The sequence below is a fragment of the Mobula birostris genome, chromosome 24 (assembly GCF_030028105.1).
Source record: "Mobula birostris isolate sMobBir1 chromosome 24, sMobBir1.hap1, whole genome shotgun sequence".
NCBI classification, from domain to species: Eukaryota; Metazoa; Chordata; class Chondrichthyes; order Myliobatiformes; family Myliobatidae; genus Mobula; species Mobula birostris.
The window spans coordinates 1,375,285-1,392,789 of record NC_092393.1 but is presented as its reverse complement, the minus strand read 5'-3'; the positions used below and the strand labels follow the sequence as shown (position 1 = coordinate 1,392,789).

The following is a 17,505-nucleotide window of genomic DNA, read 5'->3' as shown; positions in this document are numbered from 1 at the left end:
CTAAATACTTTTGTCAAACTTTCAAATTAATTCAAACAAGAAAACACTGTAACTAGCATATCAAACAGGCCATAGCTGTCTTTCTTTAAGAATATTACAATACCTCACACCTTTAATTCTAAGTTTCATTATTTAATTTTATTTCAACACGAAAAATAAATGAATAAAAATTGATTGTTGCACTCAGTGTGGTGACTGGGGCTGAATACTTTCTGCTAGTTCCCTGAAATTTGGCTCATAACTACAGACAGCCAGTCTGAGACAGTCTGTGAGGTGTCTGTCAGTAAGACAGCTCCTGTACTTAAATTTAATAATTTTCATCCGTGAAAATGCAATTTCACACAGATAAGTCAACCCGAAGTAGGCACTGACTTTTAGTGCTATAAAACCAACGCACACACTGCACATTGCTGGGGCCCCATCAGTAGTAATTGCCACCAGTTTATGAATGGGGTTGTCATGTTCACGGACATATTTTTTTAAACTCATTGTAAGTATCCTCACCTCTCGTTCTTTCCTTTAATTGCAAAAGAGTGAGGAAGTTGTCCTTTGTTGTAAAATCCTGGAAAGCCATTCTGACAAATACAAGCTGAGCTGTTTGCATTACATCCAGGGATTCATCGAACTGTAGTGAAAAATATTCACAGAGTTTCAAGTCCTTTAACCACGTCCTCTGACAGTGACCCTACCCTCCTTGTCACTGTTGCAGGGCCAAGCGGTACATTATGTATTGTGGTTGTGATGTCGTTTTTGTTTTTAAAGTCATTAAAAACAGTCTCTGCGGTAATGGCCATTGCTTCCTTGAATAAATCGCTATCTGTAAAAGGCTTCTTGTGTTTAGCCAAAAGGTGACTTACATGAAATGATGCTTCAATAGCAGCCTTATTTTGAGCAGCATGTTTTGTGAAAAAGGATTGCTGGGCCTTCAACCCTGATTTCAGCTCCTCAACTTTCCTGGCACGAATTGCGCTCTTTGGGGGGTAGGTGTCTTTAAATTCCTGGTGGTTGGTGTTGTGGTGCCGCTCCAGATTCCCTCTTTTAGTCAGTGCTTGTGTTTGGTGGCACAACATAGATTCACAATTATCTTTCCCCAAGGTAAATAGAAATTCCTCTACCCATTCTGGATGGAGTTTGTACGTTTTCACCTTCTTTTGTGGAGCCTCCGCCATGCTATCAGGATATCACGAGTGAGTGCCGTATATTGATGTTTGCGACAGCCTGTACTCTTATCCAGTGGTCCCCAACCTCTGGGCCACGGACCAATACATTGCCACGAAGAATGCAGGGATGCAGGGGTGGCAATTGACAATCGCCTCTGATCTGGGCCAGCACGGCACCAGATTAATTAGCTTGTTTATTTCGGCTTTTTTCTTAAACATGTGCTGGGTGTGTTCCGATTACTGCTGTACCACTGCATTCTTTGCGGCAATATATCGGTCCGCGGCCTGGAGGTTGGGGACCACTGCTCTTATCTAATCTAATTGGTCATTTTGATGCAGCACAAGCTACGCTGAAAACGCAGTTCGTGGCGAGGGTGCTACACACATGCGCACTGGGCAGAAAGAACGGAACTAAAACCCTGCAACCAGAAGCAATCAATCTCCCTTCATAAACAGCTTTGTAGCAAAAGTATTGCTATATTACCATTATCCTAATTAGTATTACTTATTTTTATAATGCTCACATTACAACAGTATTTGTGTATTTGTTTTTGATTTTTTTCGGGATCTACTGGGAAAGTCTCAAAGATCAACCGGTCGATTGCGATTGATGGGTTGGTGACCACTAACCTCGGGGGCATACTGAACAATTAAATGTACAGTACTGTGCAAAAGTCTTAGGCACCCTAGCTATGTATATGTATGTGTCTAAGAGTTTTGAACATACTGTATATAGATAAATACAAGCTGTCATAAATTGTTAAAGTCCAAAGAAAATACCAATTATACAGTCGAATCCAACAGACAATTGGAAGCTTCAGCTGAAGAGACTACAGGCATTAACTAACTTAAGGTAAATTGTGTCTGACTTACCTGGGTTCTTCAATAAAGTCAAAGGGCATACATTTATTGGCTGAAGACACAATGAAATGGGGAATAAACTCTGCAGAATTGGTCTGTCCACTTGGATTGAGTTGGTTTGAAGAGGGAAAAAATGTATTGAAGACAACTAATGTGCAAAAGACAACAGACTGCACAAATACAAAAGAGAATAAATAAATACTGTAAACAAACAATAAATCATTATCAAGAATGTGAGATGAAGAGTTCTTGAAAGTGAGCCCAGTTCGGTGGTGGGCAAGTCAAGATGAGTGAAGTTATCCTCTCTGGTTCACATTAGTGCACATGTGAAAACTACATGATTAGTTTGAGAAAGTTCCATGTGGAGACCATGGGATTCAAAGGATCTGAAGTTGACTTGTTTAGTAGGAGGTAGACATTGATAGTGAAGGATTGTTTTTGTGATTGAAAGTCATTGCCATACCGCAGTAATCAGTGCTGGGATCATTATGGTCTATGCAGATGAATAATTTCAATGTGAATGTGGTAACTTGCCTGAATGACTATTGACCGGTAGCACTTACATTCACTGTGATGAAGTGCTTTGAGAGGTTGGTGATGAACAGACCAACTACTACCTGTGAAGCGACTTGGATCTGCTCCAATTTGCCTATCGGTACAACAGGTCCACAGCAGATGCCATTTTGTTGGCTCTTCACTCAACCATGGGACATCTGGAGAGCAAGATGCATTCATCAAGATGCTATTTGTTGACTACATTACAGCATTCAATACCATCATCCCCTCAAAACTTATCAATAAGCTTCAAGACCTTGTCCTCAAAACCGCCTTGTGCAATTGAATCCTCGATTTCCTCTCTTGCCCATCGGTTTGGATTAGTGGTAACATCTCCATGAGCTCCATCAGCACAGGTGCACCACAAGGCTGTGTACTTACTCCCCTGCTCGACTCACTTTATACTTATGATTGTGAGGCAAAGCACAGCTAAAGCCATATTTAAGTTTACAGACAACACCACTGTTGAAGGCTGAATCAAAGGTGTTGATGAATCAGCATGTAGGAGGGAGACTGAAAATCTGGCTGAGCAGTGTCACAACAACCTCTCATTCAATGTCAGCAAGACTAAGGAGCTGATTTTTGACTTCAGAAGAAGGAAACTGGATGTCCATGAGAGTCCTCATTTGGGAGATCAGAGGTGGAGAGAGGCAACAACTTTTGGCATGTCAGCTAAAACTTTGACAAGTTTCTATAGATGTGTGTGTTGGAGACTACACTGACTGGTTGCATCACAGCCTGGTATGGAAACACCAATTCCCTTGTACGGTAAGGCCTACAAAAGTAGTGGATACGGCCTAGTCCATTACGGGTAAAACCCTCCCCACCATTGAGCACACCTACACGCTATCATAGGAAAGCAACAAATACCATCAAGGACGTTCAGTATCTGGGCTAGGCTCTCTTCTCCCATCAGCCATCAGGCTCTTGAACCAGAGGGGATAACTTCACTCATCTTGACTTGCCCACCACTAAACTGGGCTCACTTTCAAGAACTCTTCATCTCATGATCTTGATATTTATTTATTTATTGTTTGTTTGTTTGTTTATTTATTCTCTTCCGTATTTGCGCAGTTTGTTGTCCTTTGCACATTAGTTGTTTTCCGCCCTGTTGTGTGCGATCTTTCATTCGTTTTATTGTGTTTCTTTGATCTACTGTGTATACCCACAAGAAAACTTACCTCAGGGTTGTATATGCATGTACTTTAATAATAAACTTGAATGTGGAAAATATAATTAGTAAGTTTTCAGGTGACAGAGAGGGTTGTATTAGTGAGGATAGTTAGAGGCTTCAGAACTGTATTGATCAGTTGGTAAAATGGGGAAAACAGTGATAGATGGAATTTAATCTGTGCGAGGTGATGCATTTTAGGAAAGCTAACAAAGGTAGGACGTACTCAGCGAATGACGGAACTTCACAGTATGAGAAATAGAAAGACCTTGGGATACACATTCAAAGATTGCTAGATTCAAAGACTCCCGGAGTGGGAGTGCAGTGGGAGCCATTTTGATTTTTTTTCTCATCGAAGTTCAGAGAGGCGGGACTGCGCAGGCATGTGACGTCGGGCAGTGAAGCACAGAAGGTTTAAAAGGAACACAGCCTTATACAGCGGGTAGCGTTGTTTTGCGGGCAGTGGAGTGAGCCAGAAGCAGAGTGAAGGCTTAAGGGCTTTGGCTCAACGGGCTTAGGCAGAAAAGGGCGAGGCAAAGTAGGTTTGGTTTTCAATTTTTCCTGCTATTTGAGGAAAGGGGGAAGTATGAGTGTGAGGGCAGATTGCTGTTCTCGGTGTCGGATGTGGGAGGTCCTGGAGTCTCCTAGCCTCCCGGACGTCCACATCTGTGCCAGGTGCACCGAGCTGCAGCTCCTAAGGGACCGTGTTAGGGAACTGGAGCTGCAGCTCGATGACCTTTGTCTGGTCTGGGAGAGTGAGGAGCTGATAGAGAGGAGTTACAGGCAGATGGTCACACCGGGGCCACGGGAGGCAGACAAGTGGGTCACGGTTAGGAGGGGGAAGGGGAAGAGTCAGGTAATAGAGAGTACCCCAGTGGCTGTGCCCCTTGACAATAGGTACTCCTGTTTGAGTACTGTTGTGGGGGACAGCTTACCCGGGGGAAGCGACAGTGGCCGTGCCTCCGGCACAGAGTCTGGCCCTGTAGCTCAGAAGGGTAGGGAAAGGAAGAGGAGGGCAGTTGTAATAGGGAACTCGATAGTAAGGGAGTCAGATAGGCGATTCTGTGGATGCAGTCCGGAGACCCGGATGATAGTTTGCCTCCCTGGTGCCAGGGTCCGGGATGTTACTGATTGCGTCCAAGATATCCTGAAGTGGGAGGGTGAAGAGCCAGAGGTCGTGGTACATATAGGTACCAATGACATAGATAGGAAAAGGGAAGAGGTCCTGAAAGGAGAATAGGGAGCTAGGAAGGGAGTTGAGAAAAAGGACCGCAAAGGTAGTAATCTCGGGATTACTGCCTGTGCCACGCGACAGTGAGAGTAGGAATGGAATGAGGTGGAGGATAAATGCGTGTCTGAGGGATTGGAGCGGGGGGCAGGGATTCAAGTTTTTGGATCATTGGGACCTCTTTTGGGGCAGGTGTGACCTGTACAAAAAGGACGGGTTGCACTTGAATCCTAGGGGGACCAATATCCTGGCGGGGAGATTTGCGAAGGGTACTGGGGAGACTTTAAACTAGAATGGTTGGGGGATGGGAATCAAATTGAAGAGACTAGGAGAAAGGAGGTTAGTTCACAAATAGGGAAAGCTAGTAGACAGTGTGTGAGGGAGGATAGGCAGGGAACAGAGAACGAGAACGCTCAGACCGAAGATGTGGGGGAGAAGGAAGAAAAAAATAATAAAGTTGTTTGCACCATTAGGGATAAACAGAGTAAGAGGTGGAGAGTTTCTTAAATGCATCTACTTTAATGCTAGGAGCATTGTAAGAAAGGTGGATGAGCTTACAGCATGGATTGATACCTGGAAATATGATGTTGTAGCTATTAGTGAAACGTGGTTGCAGGAGGGTTGTGATTGGCGACTAAATATCCCAGGATTTCGTTGCTTCAGGGGTGATAGAATCGGAGGGACAAGAGGGGGAGGTGTTGCATTGCTTGTCAGAGAAAATATTACAGCAGTGCTCTGGCAGGATAGATTAGAGGGCTTGTCTAGGGACGCTATTTGGGTGGAATTGAGGAATAGAAAAGGTGTAGTGACACTTATGGGGGTGTATTATAGACCACCTAATGGGAAGCGAGAATTGGAGGAGTAAATCTATAAAGGGATAGCGATATTTGTAGTAAGCACAAGGTTGTGATTGTGGGAGATTTTAATTTTCCGCACATAGACTGGGAAGCCCATATTGTAAAAGGGCTGGAAGGTTTGGAGTTTGCAAAATGTGTGCAGGATAGTTTTTTGCAGCAATACATAAAGGTACCAACTAGAGAAGGGGCAGTGTTGGATCTCCTGTTAGGGAATGAGATAAGTCAGGTGATGGAGGTATGTGTTGGGGAGCACTTCGGGTCCAGTGATCACAATGCCATTAGTTTCAATATAATAATGGAGAAGGATAGGACTGGACCTAGGGTTGAGATTTTTGATTGGAGAAAGGCTAACTTTGAGGAGATGCGAAAGGATTTAAAAGGAGTGGATTGGGATAATTTGTTTTATGGGAAGAATGTAATAGAGAAATGGAGTTCATTTAAAGGTGAAATTTTGAGGGTACAGAATCTTTATGTTCCTGTTAGGTTGAAAGGAAAGGTTAAAAGTTTGAGAGAGCCATGGTTTTCAAGGGATATTGGAAACTTGGTTTGGAAAAAGAGAGAGATCTACAATAAATATAGGAAGCATGGAGTAAATGAGGTGCTCGAGGAATATAAAGAATATAAAAAGAATCTTATGAAAGAAATTAGAAAAGCTAAAAGAAGATATGAGGTTGCTTTGGCAAGTAAGGTGAAAATAAATCCAAAGGGTTTCTACAGTTATACTACTAGCAAAAGGATAGTGAGGGATAAAATTGGTTCCTTAGAGAATCAGAGTGGACAGCTATGTAAGGAGCCAAAAGAGATGGGGGAGATTTTGAACAATTTCTTCTTCCGGTATTCACTAAGTAGAAGGATATTGAATTGTGTAAGGTAAGGTAAACAGGTAGGGTTGTTATGGAAACTATGATGATTAAAGAAGAGGAAGTGCTGGCGCTTTTAAGGAATATAAAAGTGGATAAGACTCCGGGTCCTGACAGGATATTCCCTAGGACCTTGAGGGAAGTTACTGTAGAAATAGCAGAGGCTCTGACAGAAATATTTCAAATGTCATTAGAAATGGGGATGGTGCTGGAGGATTGGTGTATTGCTCATGTGGTCCCATTGTTTAAAAAGGGTTCTAAGAGTAAACCTAGCAATTATCGGCCTGTGAGTTTGACATCAGTGGTGGGTAAATTGATGGAAAGTATTCTCAGAAATGGTATATATAATTATCTGGATAGACAGAGTCTGATTAGGAACAGTCAACATGGATTTGTGCGTGGAAGGTCATGTTTGACAAATCTTATTGAATTTTTTGAAGAGGTTACTAGGAAAATTGACAAGGGTAAAGTGGTGGATGTTGTCTATATGGACTTCAGTAAGGCCTTTGACAAGGTTCCACACGAAAGGTTAGTTAGGAAGGTTAAATTGTTAGGTATTAATATTGAAGTAGTAAAATGGATTCAACAGTGGCTGGATGGGAGGCGCCAGAGAGTAGTGGTGGATAACTGTTTGTCGGTTTGGAGGCCGGTGACTAATGGTGTGCCTCAGGGATCTGTACTGGGTCCAATGTTGTTTATCATATACATTAATGATTTGGATGATGGGGTGGTAAATTGGATTAGTAAGTATGCAGATGATACTAAGATAGGTGGGTTGTGGATAATGAAATAGGTTTTCAAAGCTTGCAGAGAGATTTGGGCCAGTTAGAAAAGTGGGCTGAAAGATGGAAGATGGAGTTTAATGCTGATAAGTGTGAGGTGCTACATTTTGGTAGGACTAATCAAAATAGAACATACATGGTAAATGGTAGGGCATTGAGGAATGCAGTGGAACAGAGGGATCTAGGAATAATGGTGCATAGTTCCCTGAAGGTGGAATCTCATGTGGATAGGGTGGTGAAGAAAGCTTTTGGTATGCTGTCCTTTATAAATCAGAACATTGAGTATAGGAGTTGGGATGTAATGTTAAAATTGTACAAGGCATTTGTGAGGCCAAATTTGGAGTATGGTGTACTGTTCTGGTCATCGAATTATTAGGAAAGATGTCAACAAAATAGAGGGAGTACAGAGGAGATTTACCAGAATGTTACCTGGGTTTCAGCACCTAAGTTACAGAGAAAGGTTGAACAAGTTGGGTCTTTATTCTTTGGAGCGTAGAAGGTTGAGGGGGGACTTGATAGAGGTATTTAAAATTATGAGGGGGATAGATAGAGTTGACGTGGATAGGCTTTTTCCATTGAGAATGGGGGAGATTCAAACAAGAGGACATGAGTTGAGTGTTAAGGGGCAGAAGTTTAGGGGTAACACGAAGGGGAACTTCTTTACTCAGAGAGTGGTAGCTGTGTGGAACGAGCTTCCAGTAGAAGTGGTAGAGGCAGGTTTGATTTTGTCATTTAAGGTTAAATTGGATAGGTATATGGACAGGAAAGGAATGGAGGGTTATGGGCTGAGTGCAGGTAGATGGGAGAGTACGTGTTCGGCACGGCTAGAAGGGCCAAGATGGCCTGTTTCCGTGCTGTAATTGTTATACGGTTATATGGAAAATCATATGTAGATAAGGTGATGGAAAAAAGCATACAAGATATTTGCTTTTATTAGCTGGAGCTTAGAATATAAACAAGGAAATTATGGAAAATTTATGTAAAACATTCCTTCGGTTACAAATTAAGTACTTAAACACAGAGTGCAGATGGGATTTACTAGTCTGTTGCTTGCAATCGAGTGTTTCTGTTATGAGGAGGGATTGGATAGCTGAATCTGTTTGCCTTAGAACAGTAAAACCTAAAAGGTGTATAAGTTCATAAGGGGTTCAAATTGGCTAAGGTGGTGTTTGAAAAACAGCAGATATTTAAGGCAAGGGATAAGATATTGAGGGGGCGTGAAGAAATTCTTCCAACCGGAAGGTGGTTGATTTTAGAATGCATTGACTGAAGGTGCTCGAGGTAGAGCTGCTCACATGCTAACGGTATCTACATGAGCACTTTGAGATTCAAGACTGTTTCATGTCATTTCCTGTACACAAGTGTAAAGGAGAACAAAATAATTTACTCCAGATCTGATATAGCACAAAACCTACAAAAATAAAGAATACAGTAATTATAAAAATACAATAAATATAAATACACAGGATAGCTCATATACTTTGATTGTATGTCCATGAAGTGATGCTAGGCACAGGAGTGTCTGTACACAAGATGACTGATAAAATACCGTAGTGGTTAGTGGTGCTGGGGGTGTGGAGGGGTGGGTTCATGGGTGCAGGTGTTGATCAGCCTTACTGCTTGGGGAAATAATTGTTTTTGAGTCTGGTGGTCCTGGCATGGATGCTATGTAGCCTCCTCCCTGATGGGAACAGGGTGGGTGGCATCCTTCATGATGTTACTGCCCCTTTTCCGTATAAAATACCGGAACAGAATTAGGCCATTCTGCCTATTGAATCTGCTCTGCCGTTTCATCGTTGCGGATCCAATTTCCCTCTCACGCCCAGATCTCCTTTCTCTCCCCACCCTCTCGCCCAGTATCCCTTCATGCCCTGACCAATTGATGTCCTTGATGGCAGCTGGGAGATACTGGTGATGCATTGGGCAGCTTTGACTACCCATTGTAGAGGCCTCCTGTCTGTCACAGTGCAGTTTCCATACTAAGCAGTGATGCAGCTTGTCAGAATGCTCTCCACTGCGCACCTGCCGAATGATGGACGGATCTCTTTAACCTCCTCAGAAAGTAGAGATGTTGGTGAGTTTTCCTGACTGTGTGGAATATATTCCGGGACCATGAGAGGTTGTGTGAGATGTGCACTCCCAGGAGTTGGAGACTGCTTGGGGTTTCTATTTCTCTGTCGCCATTACAAAGGGGTGCGAGTTCTCCTCAAGTCGATAACCATCCACTTCATCTTGTTGACATAAAGGAAGAAGTTATTTGACTGGCTCCAGTCTCTGAGCTCTTCCATCTCCTCTCTGTAGGCCATCTCAACGTTGTAGGTGATGAGCCCCTTCAACGTTGTGTCATTGGCGAACCAGGCAATGTGATCACTTGGGTGTTTGGCCGTGCTGTCATTTGTGAGAAGAGTGTACAGCCATGGGTTCGGCGCACAGCCCTGGGGAGGGGGAGGACCTGACTGTTTGAGGTCTGTTCATTAGGAACCCAACGCTCAGTTGCACAGTAGTGTATTAAGACCAAGGAGAAGGAGTTTGTTCCCCAGGGTCTGTGAATAGTCATGTTGAATGTCAAAGTGAAATCCTAAAACAGTGTTCTGACATAACTGTCTTTGTTTTAGGTGTGTCAGGGCCAGGTGCATGACAGATGCTGTGGCTTCTGTCATACAGTGGTTCTGTTGGTAAGCGTACTGGTGAGTGTCTAATTTGGCAGCAATGGAGTTTTTGAGATGTGTCACTCTAATCCATTCAAAGCACTTCATGGTGATTAGTGTCAGTGTCATCAGGGGTCGTTGTTTCCTTCGGAAAATGTAGAGTTCTTTGCAACAGGGATGACGGTGGCTGATTGAAGCATGTGGGTCCAACAGCCTGGATAAGTGAAGTGATGAAAACGTCCTTACAGGTGTCTGTGCAAACTCCCTGAGTATTCAGCCTGGAAAATATTGTCTAGCCTGGCCACCTTACAGGGATTGACTCCCTGGAGAGCCCTTCTCACGTTTGTCGCTGTTGAAGACTGTGGCTGCTCATCTGGAAGAGGGCGTAGCTTTCATGGCTGGTGTGGTGTTGCACGCATGGTGTGGAGGAAGTGTCACTGGTATAGTCAATGCTGCTTTGCCTTGTGTGGTCAGTAACGCCCTCGCTGCCCAACCTCATATGCTGGGGCTCATTGTTAGACAGTGTACCTGAATTTTTTCTGTGGTTTTTTGTTCTTTGGATGCCTAAGGTGAGTTTCTCCTGGCAGCTTCAAGAGCTGTTCTATCACCGGACTTTAGTCGGGATCGCACCTCTGCTTTCAGCCAGGGCTTCTGGTTGGGCCGTGAGATGACCGTTTTTGAGGTACCAACATCGCCTGCACTTACTGATGTAGCCGTTGACAGGTCAATCCTGAAGAAGGGTCTCAGCCTGAAACATAGACTGTTTATTCATTTCCATGTATGCTGCGTGACCTGCTGAGTTCCCCCAGCACTTTGTGTGTAGTGTGACAGATGAGGCATATTCCTCGAGATCTGCCTTCTCCATTTGCGGCAGCCTCCTTGAACATCTGCCAATTAGTCCATTGAACACAGTCCTGAAGCTTAGAGATTGGATCATTAGGCCATGCAGTGATGGTCCTCTTGACTGGTTTCTTCATTTTCAGCGATGGTTGGAATGCTGGGATTAACATTATGGAGATGTGGTCAGAGAGGCCAAGATGAAGGCGTGGGATGGCTTTATAACTACCATGTCTGTTTGTATAAATATGGTCCAGTCTGTTTGTTCCCCAGTGGCCACAGTGACATGTTAATGGAATTTGGGTAGAATGTCCTGCCTGTTAACATGATTGAAGTCTCCTGTAATTATTAAGAGACTGTTAGGATATTTGTTTTGCAGAGAGCTGATGATACGGTGAAGCTCTCCTCGTGCACCTTTGGTGTTCGTGCTTGGGGAGATGTAGACAGGTGTGATCAATATACCAGTAAACCTCATGAACAAGTAGTGTGACTGCCATTAAATCGTACGATGTTCAATTGACTCAGATTAGGGACTGATAATTACAAGTGAGATTGATAATGAACAACCTTTGTTAATGAATGTACAAATTCCACCTCCTTTGGATTCTCAGGCCGCACAAGGTAACAACCAAGTTCTGGGAGGTGGTCTGCAGGTACGTGATGGGCCAAGGGCCTGGATTGAATGGTGCCCAGCCTGCAGCAAGGGATGGGACTGTGTTGGGGGTGGTCAGCAACAGGCCAAGCGGTGTAACGCCTCTCCTTCTGTGCCGCAGGTGCAGCTCCCCGGATGACTCTCCGCCCATCGCTGGCGGCCTGGCCAAGCCCGAGCGGCTGGAGAAGGAGAACGAGCGTCTGCGGCTGAGTGCCAACGCGCTGCGGTTGCAGATCAGTGAGGAAAGGCAGCGCAAGGAGGCAGCGGAACGGGAGTGCGCGGCGGTGCTGGCCGAGTACTCGGAGCTGGAGCGGCGACTCTGCCTTATGGAGGGCTGCAAGGCACGGGTGCAGGAGCTGGAGGCCGAGCTGCTGGAGCTGCAGCAGATGAGGCAGGTGAGGCAGTACCTCATCAGCAGCGACGATCCGCTGGCTGACGCCCTGCTGGAACCGCTTACAGCTGCCCCCGAAACCGACGACTCCGCCACCTTGCCGCTCGCGCCTGACGGCGGCCTGCTGCGCGTCTGCAAGAGCAGCAGCGACACAGCCCTGAGCACCTTGGTCACGCGGGATGATGTAAGCCGACACGAGGGCAGCTACGCCCTGCACGCCAACAGTGTGCGCAAGCGTGGCATGTCCATTCTGCGCGAGGTGGATGAGCAGTACCATGCGTTGCTGGACAAGTACGAGGAGCTGCTTGGTAAGTGCCGGCGCCACGAAGAGGGGCTACGGCACGCCGCCGTGCAGACATCGCGGCCTGTCTCCCGCGACACCTCCTGCCGCGATTTCCTGCTTCTTGAGTGCCTGGAGGCTGAGGTGAAGGCCCCCGAAAAGGGTCTGAGCCTCAGCCAGCAGGTGGAGGCAGCTGACAAGCGGCTGAGCCAGTCCCAGCCTGAATACAAGGCCCTCTTCAGGGAGATATTCACCCGCATCCAGAAGACCAAGGCTGACATCAGCGCCTCCAAGAGCATAACTAAGGCCACCAACTGAAAGGAAGCTCACAGTCCCAGGGGGTAAGATGGGTGGTGCTGTTTTGTTTTTGACCACATTAGCATTAATTGTTTAACCAGACCTCCTGGGCTTTCTATGACTGTTACTGAGTGGAATGAAGGGATACTATGCAATAAAGTAGTTGCTTTCAAAAAAAAATGTAAATATGTATCTGGGGTAGGAAGGAGAAGCACTAATATGGCTTTTGATGTGATTCCTTCCCTCTCCTGATGCATAGATATTTGTTTTGAAATGTACTTTATCTGCCTTCTGTATTTGTCCATGGAGTTTCACAGCCCATTGTGTCTCCTCAGTTTTGTTGCTCCCCCCCCATTATAAAGTTGCTGAAATCCAGCCATTCTTCCAGTGAAGTCTCAGTGGGCGAGGTCATGTAGGTGTTTGACCTTAGAGAAATATCAGCCAGAGACCTTGCTTTGGCCTTTTCCTTCTCCTCCATCTAGGCTCTATTCCTCAGTTGCTGTTAGTACTTCTGTTTTGCTAAATGTGCAATAGTTTGTTAATCAGTATTACATACGTGCTGCCTCTCTCAGCCTATGAGATTGATGTGCAATCTTTGGAGAGATTGCCTTGTTGAGAAAGCTTGCACTAAGATGGAGCCTGACCTCTCATCTCACTACATTGTGGTGTTGTCTGTAGAAATTTCTTTGTGGTTTGCCTTTGTAGCAGACTTCAGCCCCAGGGAAAATGAGGGTTGGAGATGATCTGGTGAAGAATGTATATCTGAACATTAGAAAATTTGGGCCATAAGTTACTATTTAGTGCTGTCCAACAACTGGGCAGTTACAACTCCACAAACTTGCATCAGTTTCATGGAATTGTTTATCCTAGATGATGTCATGGAGGCTATTCCATTTTCACTGCTTCACTGAAGCTTCTGGTAATAAACGAGGATTTCACTCCACATTATTCCCTAAAGAGGGACAGAAAACTGGATGGTTCCTTTCCCAGGACTGCTCTTTCTCAACTTGTTTTTTAAAAGGATATTGGTTTCTCATCCTGGAGTACTTGTGAAAATGGTGCGTGCTGTCAAATATGTTTTGGGGTCCAAGGCACTAATTGTCAGAGTCAGAGCATGTGGTCAAAGAACAAAAAAAAAACTGACTCCCCCAGTAGCTATGTGATGCAAATCAAAATTAAGAAAGAGAGGAAAATGGCAGAGACATTCTCATGATCCATGTCTACTTCATTCCAGTTTCTGCTGGGTAAGTAGAGTTAACTGTGATACACCCAGATTGCTAAACATTCAGTATGAATTGGGATTGTTGAGGCATTGAGAGTCAATCACATGGAACCCAGTCAGCTGAAGATGGGAGAGAGGGTTTGGAAGGATCTCTGGCACTGATCCTGCTTCTGCTCCATCTTGTGTATGCAGGCTTGACACGTTTGATAAGTGCCAAAACATATGCATTTTTAACTAGAAATATAACCTCAAATGTAATATTAAACATTTCCGTTAATAATTTGGATATTAAACAAGCAATGTTACTGTTACCACTTGGTGTGCTGTTATTTGTATTCTTGGTGTTGGATGAATTCATGGGCTGTATGCAACTTCACACATAGCCTTGTTCCACATTTCTCCTCCTTGTTCTACTGAAGACTCAAGCAACCATTGTTCCAATGACTCTAAATTGGGACATCCAGGCTTATTTCCATCCTCCCTCATTTCCCCACACTCAACAACATTTTCACCACCAGCAAAAAATGCTTTATGGTAGTCCTACTTCATCCTGTGCGATGTTGATTGTTATTGGAATTGTGCCATTGATTTCAGCTCAGGCTGGAAATAATAGATTTTTTAAAAAACCCTATATCTGGATATTCAGAGAACCCATGTACTCTGATTTTATTGGATAATCTCATGCATCAAAAGCATTCTGAAATTCCAAATTCACCATATCGACTGGTTCACCCTCTTCTGCAGGCAAAAACATCGAAATCTCAAACTGATGTATCAAATGCAATTACATAAATGCACACTGATTTCAAAATCCTATATTTTTTAACATGGTGTTTCTTAATCATAGATTCCAAAGAAATTTCCCCTCTAACATTAGACTGTATATTCACTTCTCTCTCTCCTTGAACTGGTGAATACTGGGTGGATTTCCTATCACCCAGTCTGAGTGGTCTGTGGAAGCTTGGAAGATGATAACCATTACATCCAAATCCACATTCCTTTAAACTCAAGTCTTTAGTTGTGCCAGTATGCTAGACAAACTACATGAAAGGTGCATCGGTAGACCAACAATGGTGAATATCTAAAGATATATTGTCTCTCAGTCCCTGTAATTTCTCCCAAAAAGTAGTTTTACTGAAGTTGATTTTACTCCTCATTTACTCTACACTTAATATTTTTGGAATTTCAGAGCTTTCTGTAATGACAGGCATAAGATGTTTAATCTCTCTCTGCCCTTTACTCAGCTCTTATTAAGATGTTTTTTACTTTCAACATATGGATATACAGTATTGTAGCTGAAGATCTGAAGAACAACTGCCAAAGGAGAGGCTGGAGAGAAAAGTGTTGGCCCGTGGAGGTCGGGTGTCATGGCTTTGCCGGCCAGTCGCTCTGCACTTGGAATCACGGGAGAGAGAGAAGAAGGACAGCCATTTGTACCACCACAGATGCAGCAGAGAAAGCGTCAAGATGGCTCTGGATAAAGAGGGCAGATCGGTGGGTTGCTGCTAGGGTGCAGGCCGGGGTCTGATCAACCCCGGTCGGGTCGCCTGGGCGAGGGTGTATGATGCTGAAAGACCCAAAACACCTGAACACTGATGATGTGCCCTAGCTTAGCATCATGCAGATGTTTCTGTAAGAACTAGCTAGGCTTACAGCACTTTTGACACAATATTAGCCTGATCTAACATTTAGATATGGTTATCTCATAGTTCTGTATTTTCCACTAGAGGGGAATATTATTTGTAAACTGTATATTAGTTCAGAGTTTCACTATTGCCTGTCTAACTGCTGTTGTTTGCATGTACTTTACCAGGAGTGTACTTTTGCCGTTTTATCCAGCTTTAAGACCCCAGTTTCATGCTGAACTAAGTAACTTCACTTTTTTTTTATATTAAAGAAGTTCACAGTGGTCCCTCTTTCCTTATGTCCCTTAACTACCAAATTGTCTGTTAATTCTTTCTCAGTACCAGCTCTAAAATAGATTATACCCTCATTGGTTCCTCAATATGCTGGTTTGGAAAACCGTGAAATCACTCTCCATATTGTTTGCTTCCCAGTCAATATGTGAATAATAGTCCAGGTTGCATAACCTTTTAATTTCCTGATTGATTGATCCTGCGCCTTGCATCACCACCAATTTCTGGGGCCAAAAAGCAACTCCCGTGCTGTCTGCCCTTCCTATCACTGAACTCTTCTAAAATGGACTGCGTGTGATTTTCTGAGCCAATGCTTTGTCCTTCTACCTTTATTTCACTCTTTTAATATCCAACCTGTTTTGTGCTTTTTTTTCATTATACCCATTTTACTCGGTTATTCAACCGATTAGCTGCATTCTGGCTCCCAGCAAACCATTTGGTCACTCTCTCTCCATTTCTGCTGTAGCCCTGCAACATGTTCTTTCTCACATGTCCATTCTCTGTTAGTTCTTTTTCCCTCTTGCCTGCGAACTAAAAGTAATTGGCATACAAACGTCAAGTCTTGGAATGTGGGGGAAAAAGAGCAGCCAAGGAAACCCTCACAGTCACTGGGAGGATATGCAAACTCCACGCAGACAGCACGTGAGGTAGGAATGGAACCCTGGTCACAAGCTGGAAGGTAGCACTACCATCTGCTGCTCAATTATGCTAATTCTCTTCTAAAAGCAGATGCAAGTCTGAGGGATCACATAAAGGAAGGATGCAATACGACGGTGTGTAACCACCAGAGGTTGGTAAGGTTCTTGCAGGAATAGTTTAATCAATTTTGGTTAAGTTACTTCACCAGTACTCTTGGATTGTGACCAGTGAGCTGAAAATGGCTCAAATAATTTCAGGTGAATTTGAACAGAGTAACATGAGATCCTGTCCCACTTGCCAGGGCTTGTTGCTGGAGACTGGTCGCTGAATTACTTCACGTTCTGAGTCTCATCTCCAGTACAAACATGGACAATGTACAGAACAGCAGCTCAGACAGTATCACCAGCAAGAGAAACTAAATGGTTCAGGAGGGCAGATCACCACCACTTTCCAAGGACAATTATGGATAGCCATTGAATGCTAGCATATGATTTGAAGTGTACATCTCTTCAATGAATGTAGAAAGATACAAAATTGTCTGATATAGTGGACAGGTTGATAGTGGATGGTTGATCGTGTGAGCAATGGTATACTACAGGAATACGTGCACCTTACACATGATCCCTGCATCTCCACACAGATGACCACTGATTTTGAACTTGATCCTCACTGTAAAATTCAAACCCAGTGTTGCTCCAGGTTCTAGAGAGCTGAGAAAGTAACATCCAACAAGTACAATGCATAAAGAGTGAGGAAAACATTTATAAAGATGTTGCCATAATAACTTGAAGGACTGAGTAATTAGGAGAGGTTGGACAGGCTAGGACTTTATTCCTTGGAGCATAGGAGACTGAGAGGCGATCTTGTAGATCTTTAGAAAATCATGAGGGACATAGATAGGGTGAATCTACTCCATCTTTTTCCCAGGGTTGAGAAGTCAGGACCTACAAGACTTGGGTTTAAAGTGAGAAGGGAAAAATTTAACAGGAACTTGAGAGGCTACTTTATGTTACACATGGACTGGTCGGTATGGAAATGAGCTGCCAGCAGAAGTGGCTGAGGCAGGTGCAATAGTGGACAGGTACATGGATAGGAAAGGTTTAGAGGGAAGTTACCTAAATACAGACAAATGGAACTAGGTTAGAAGGG

At 44.0% G+C, this 17,505-nt stretch overlaps 1 protein-coding gene across 2 annotated transcripts in view; it reads left to right on the top strand.

The window, feature by feature from the left end:
* The window catches only part of cdr2l (cerebellar degeneration-related protein 2-like), a 108,128-nt gene extending 94,016 nt beyond the window's left edge, over positions 1 to 14,112 (top strand). For both annotated transcript variants that reach the window (XM_072242737.1, XM_072242738.1), the window contains exon 5: positions 11,733 to 14,112. In XM_072242737.1, the coding sequence (XP_072098838.1) occupies positions 11,733 to 12,600 (868 nt within the window). In that variant the 3' untranslated portion in view covers positions 12,601 to 14,112. The remainder of the gene's footprint in view (positions 1 to 11,732) is intronic.
* Positions 14,113 to 17,505: the final 3,393 nt, after the last annotated feature.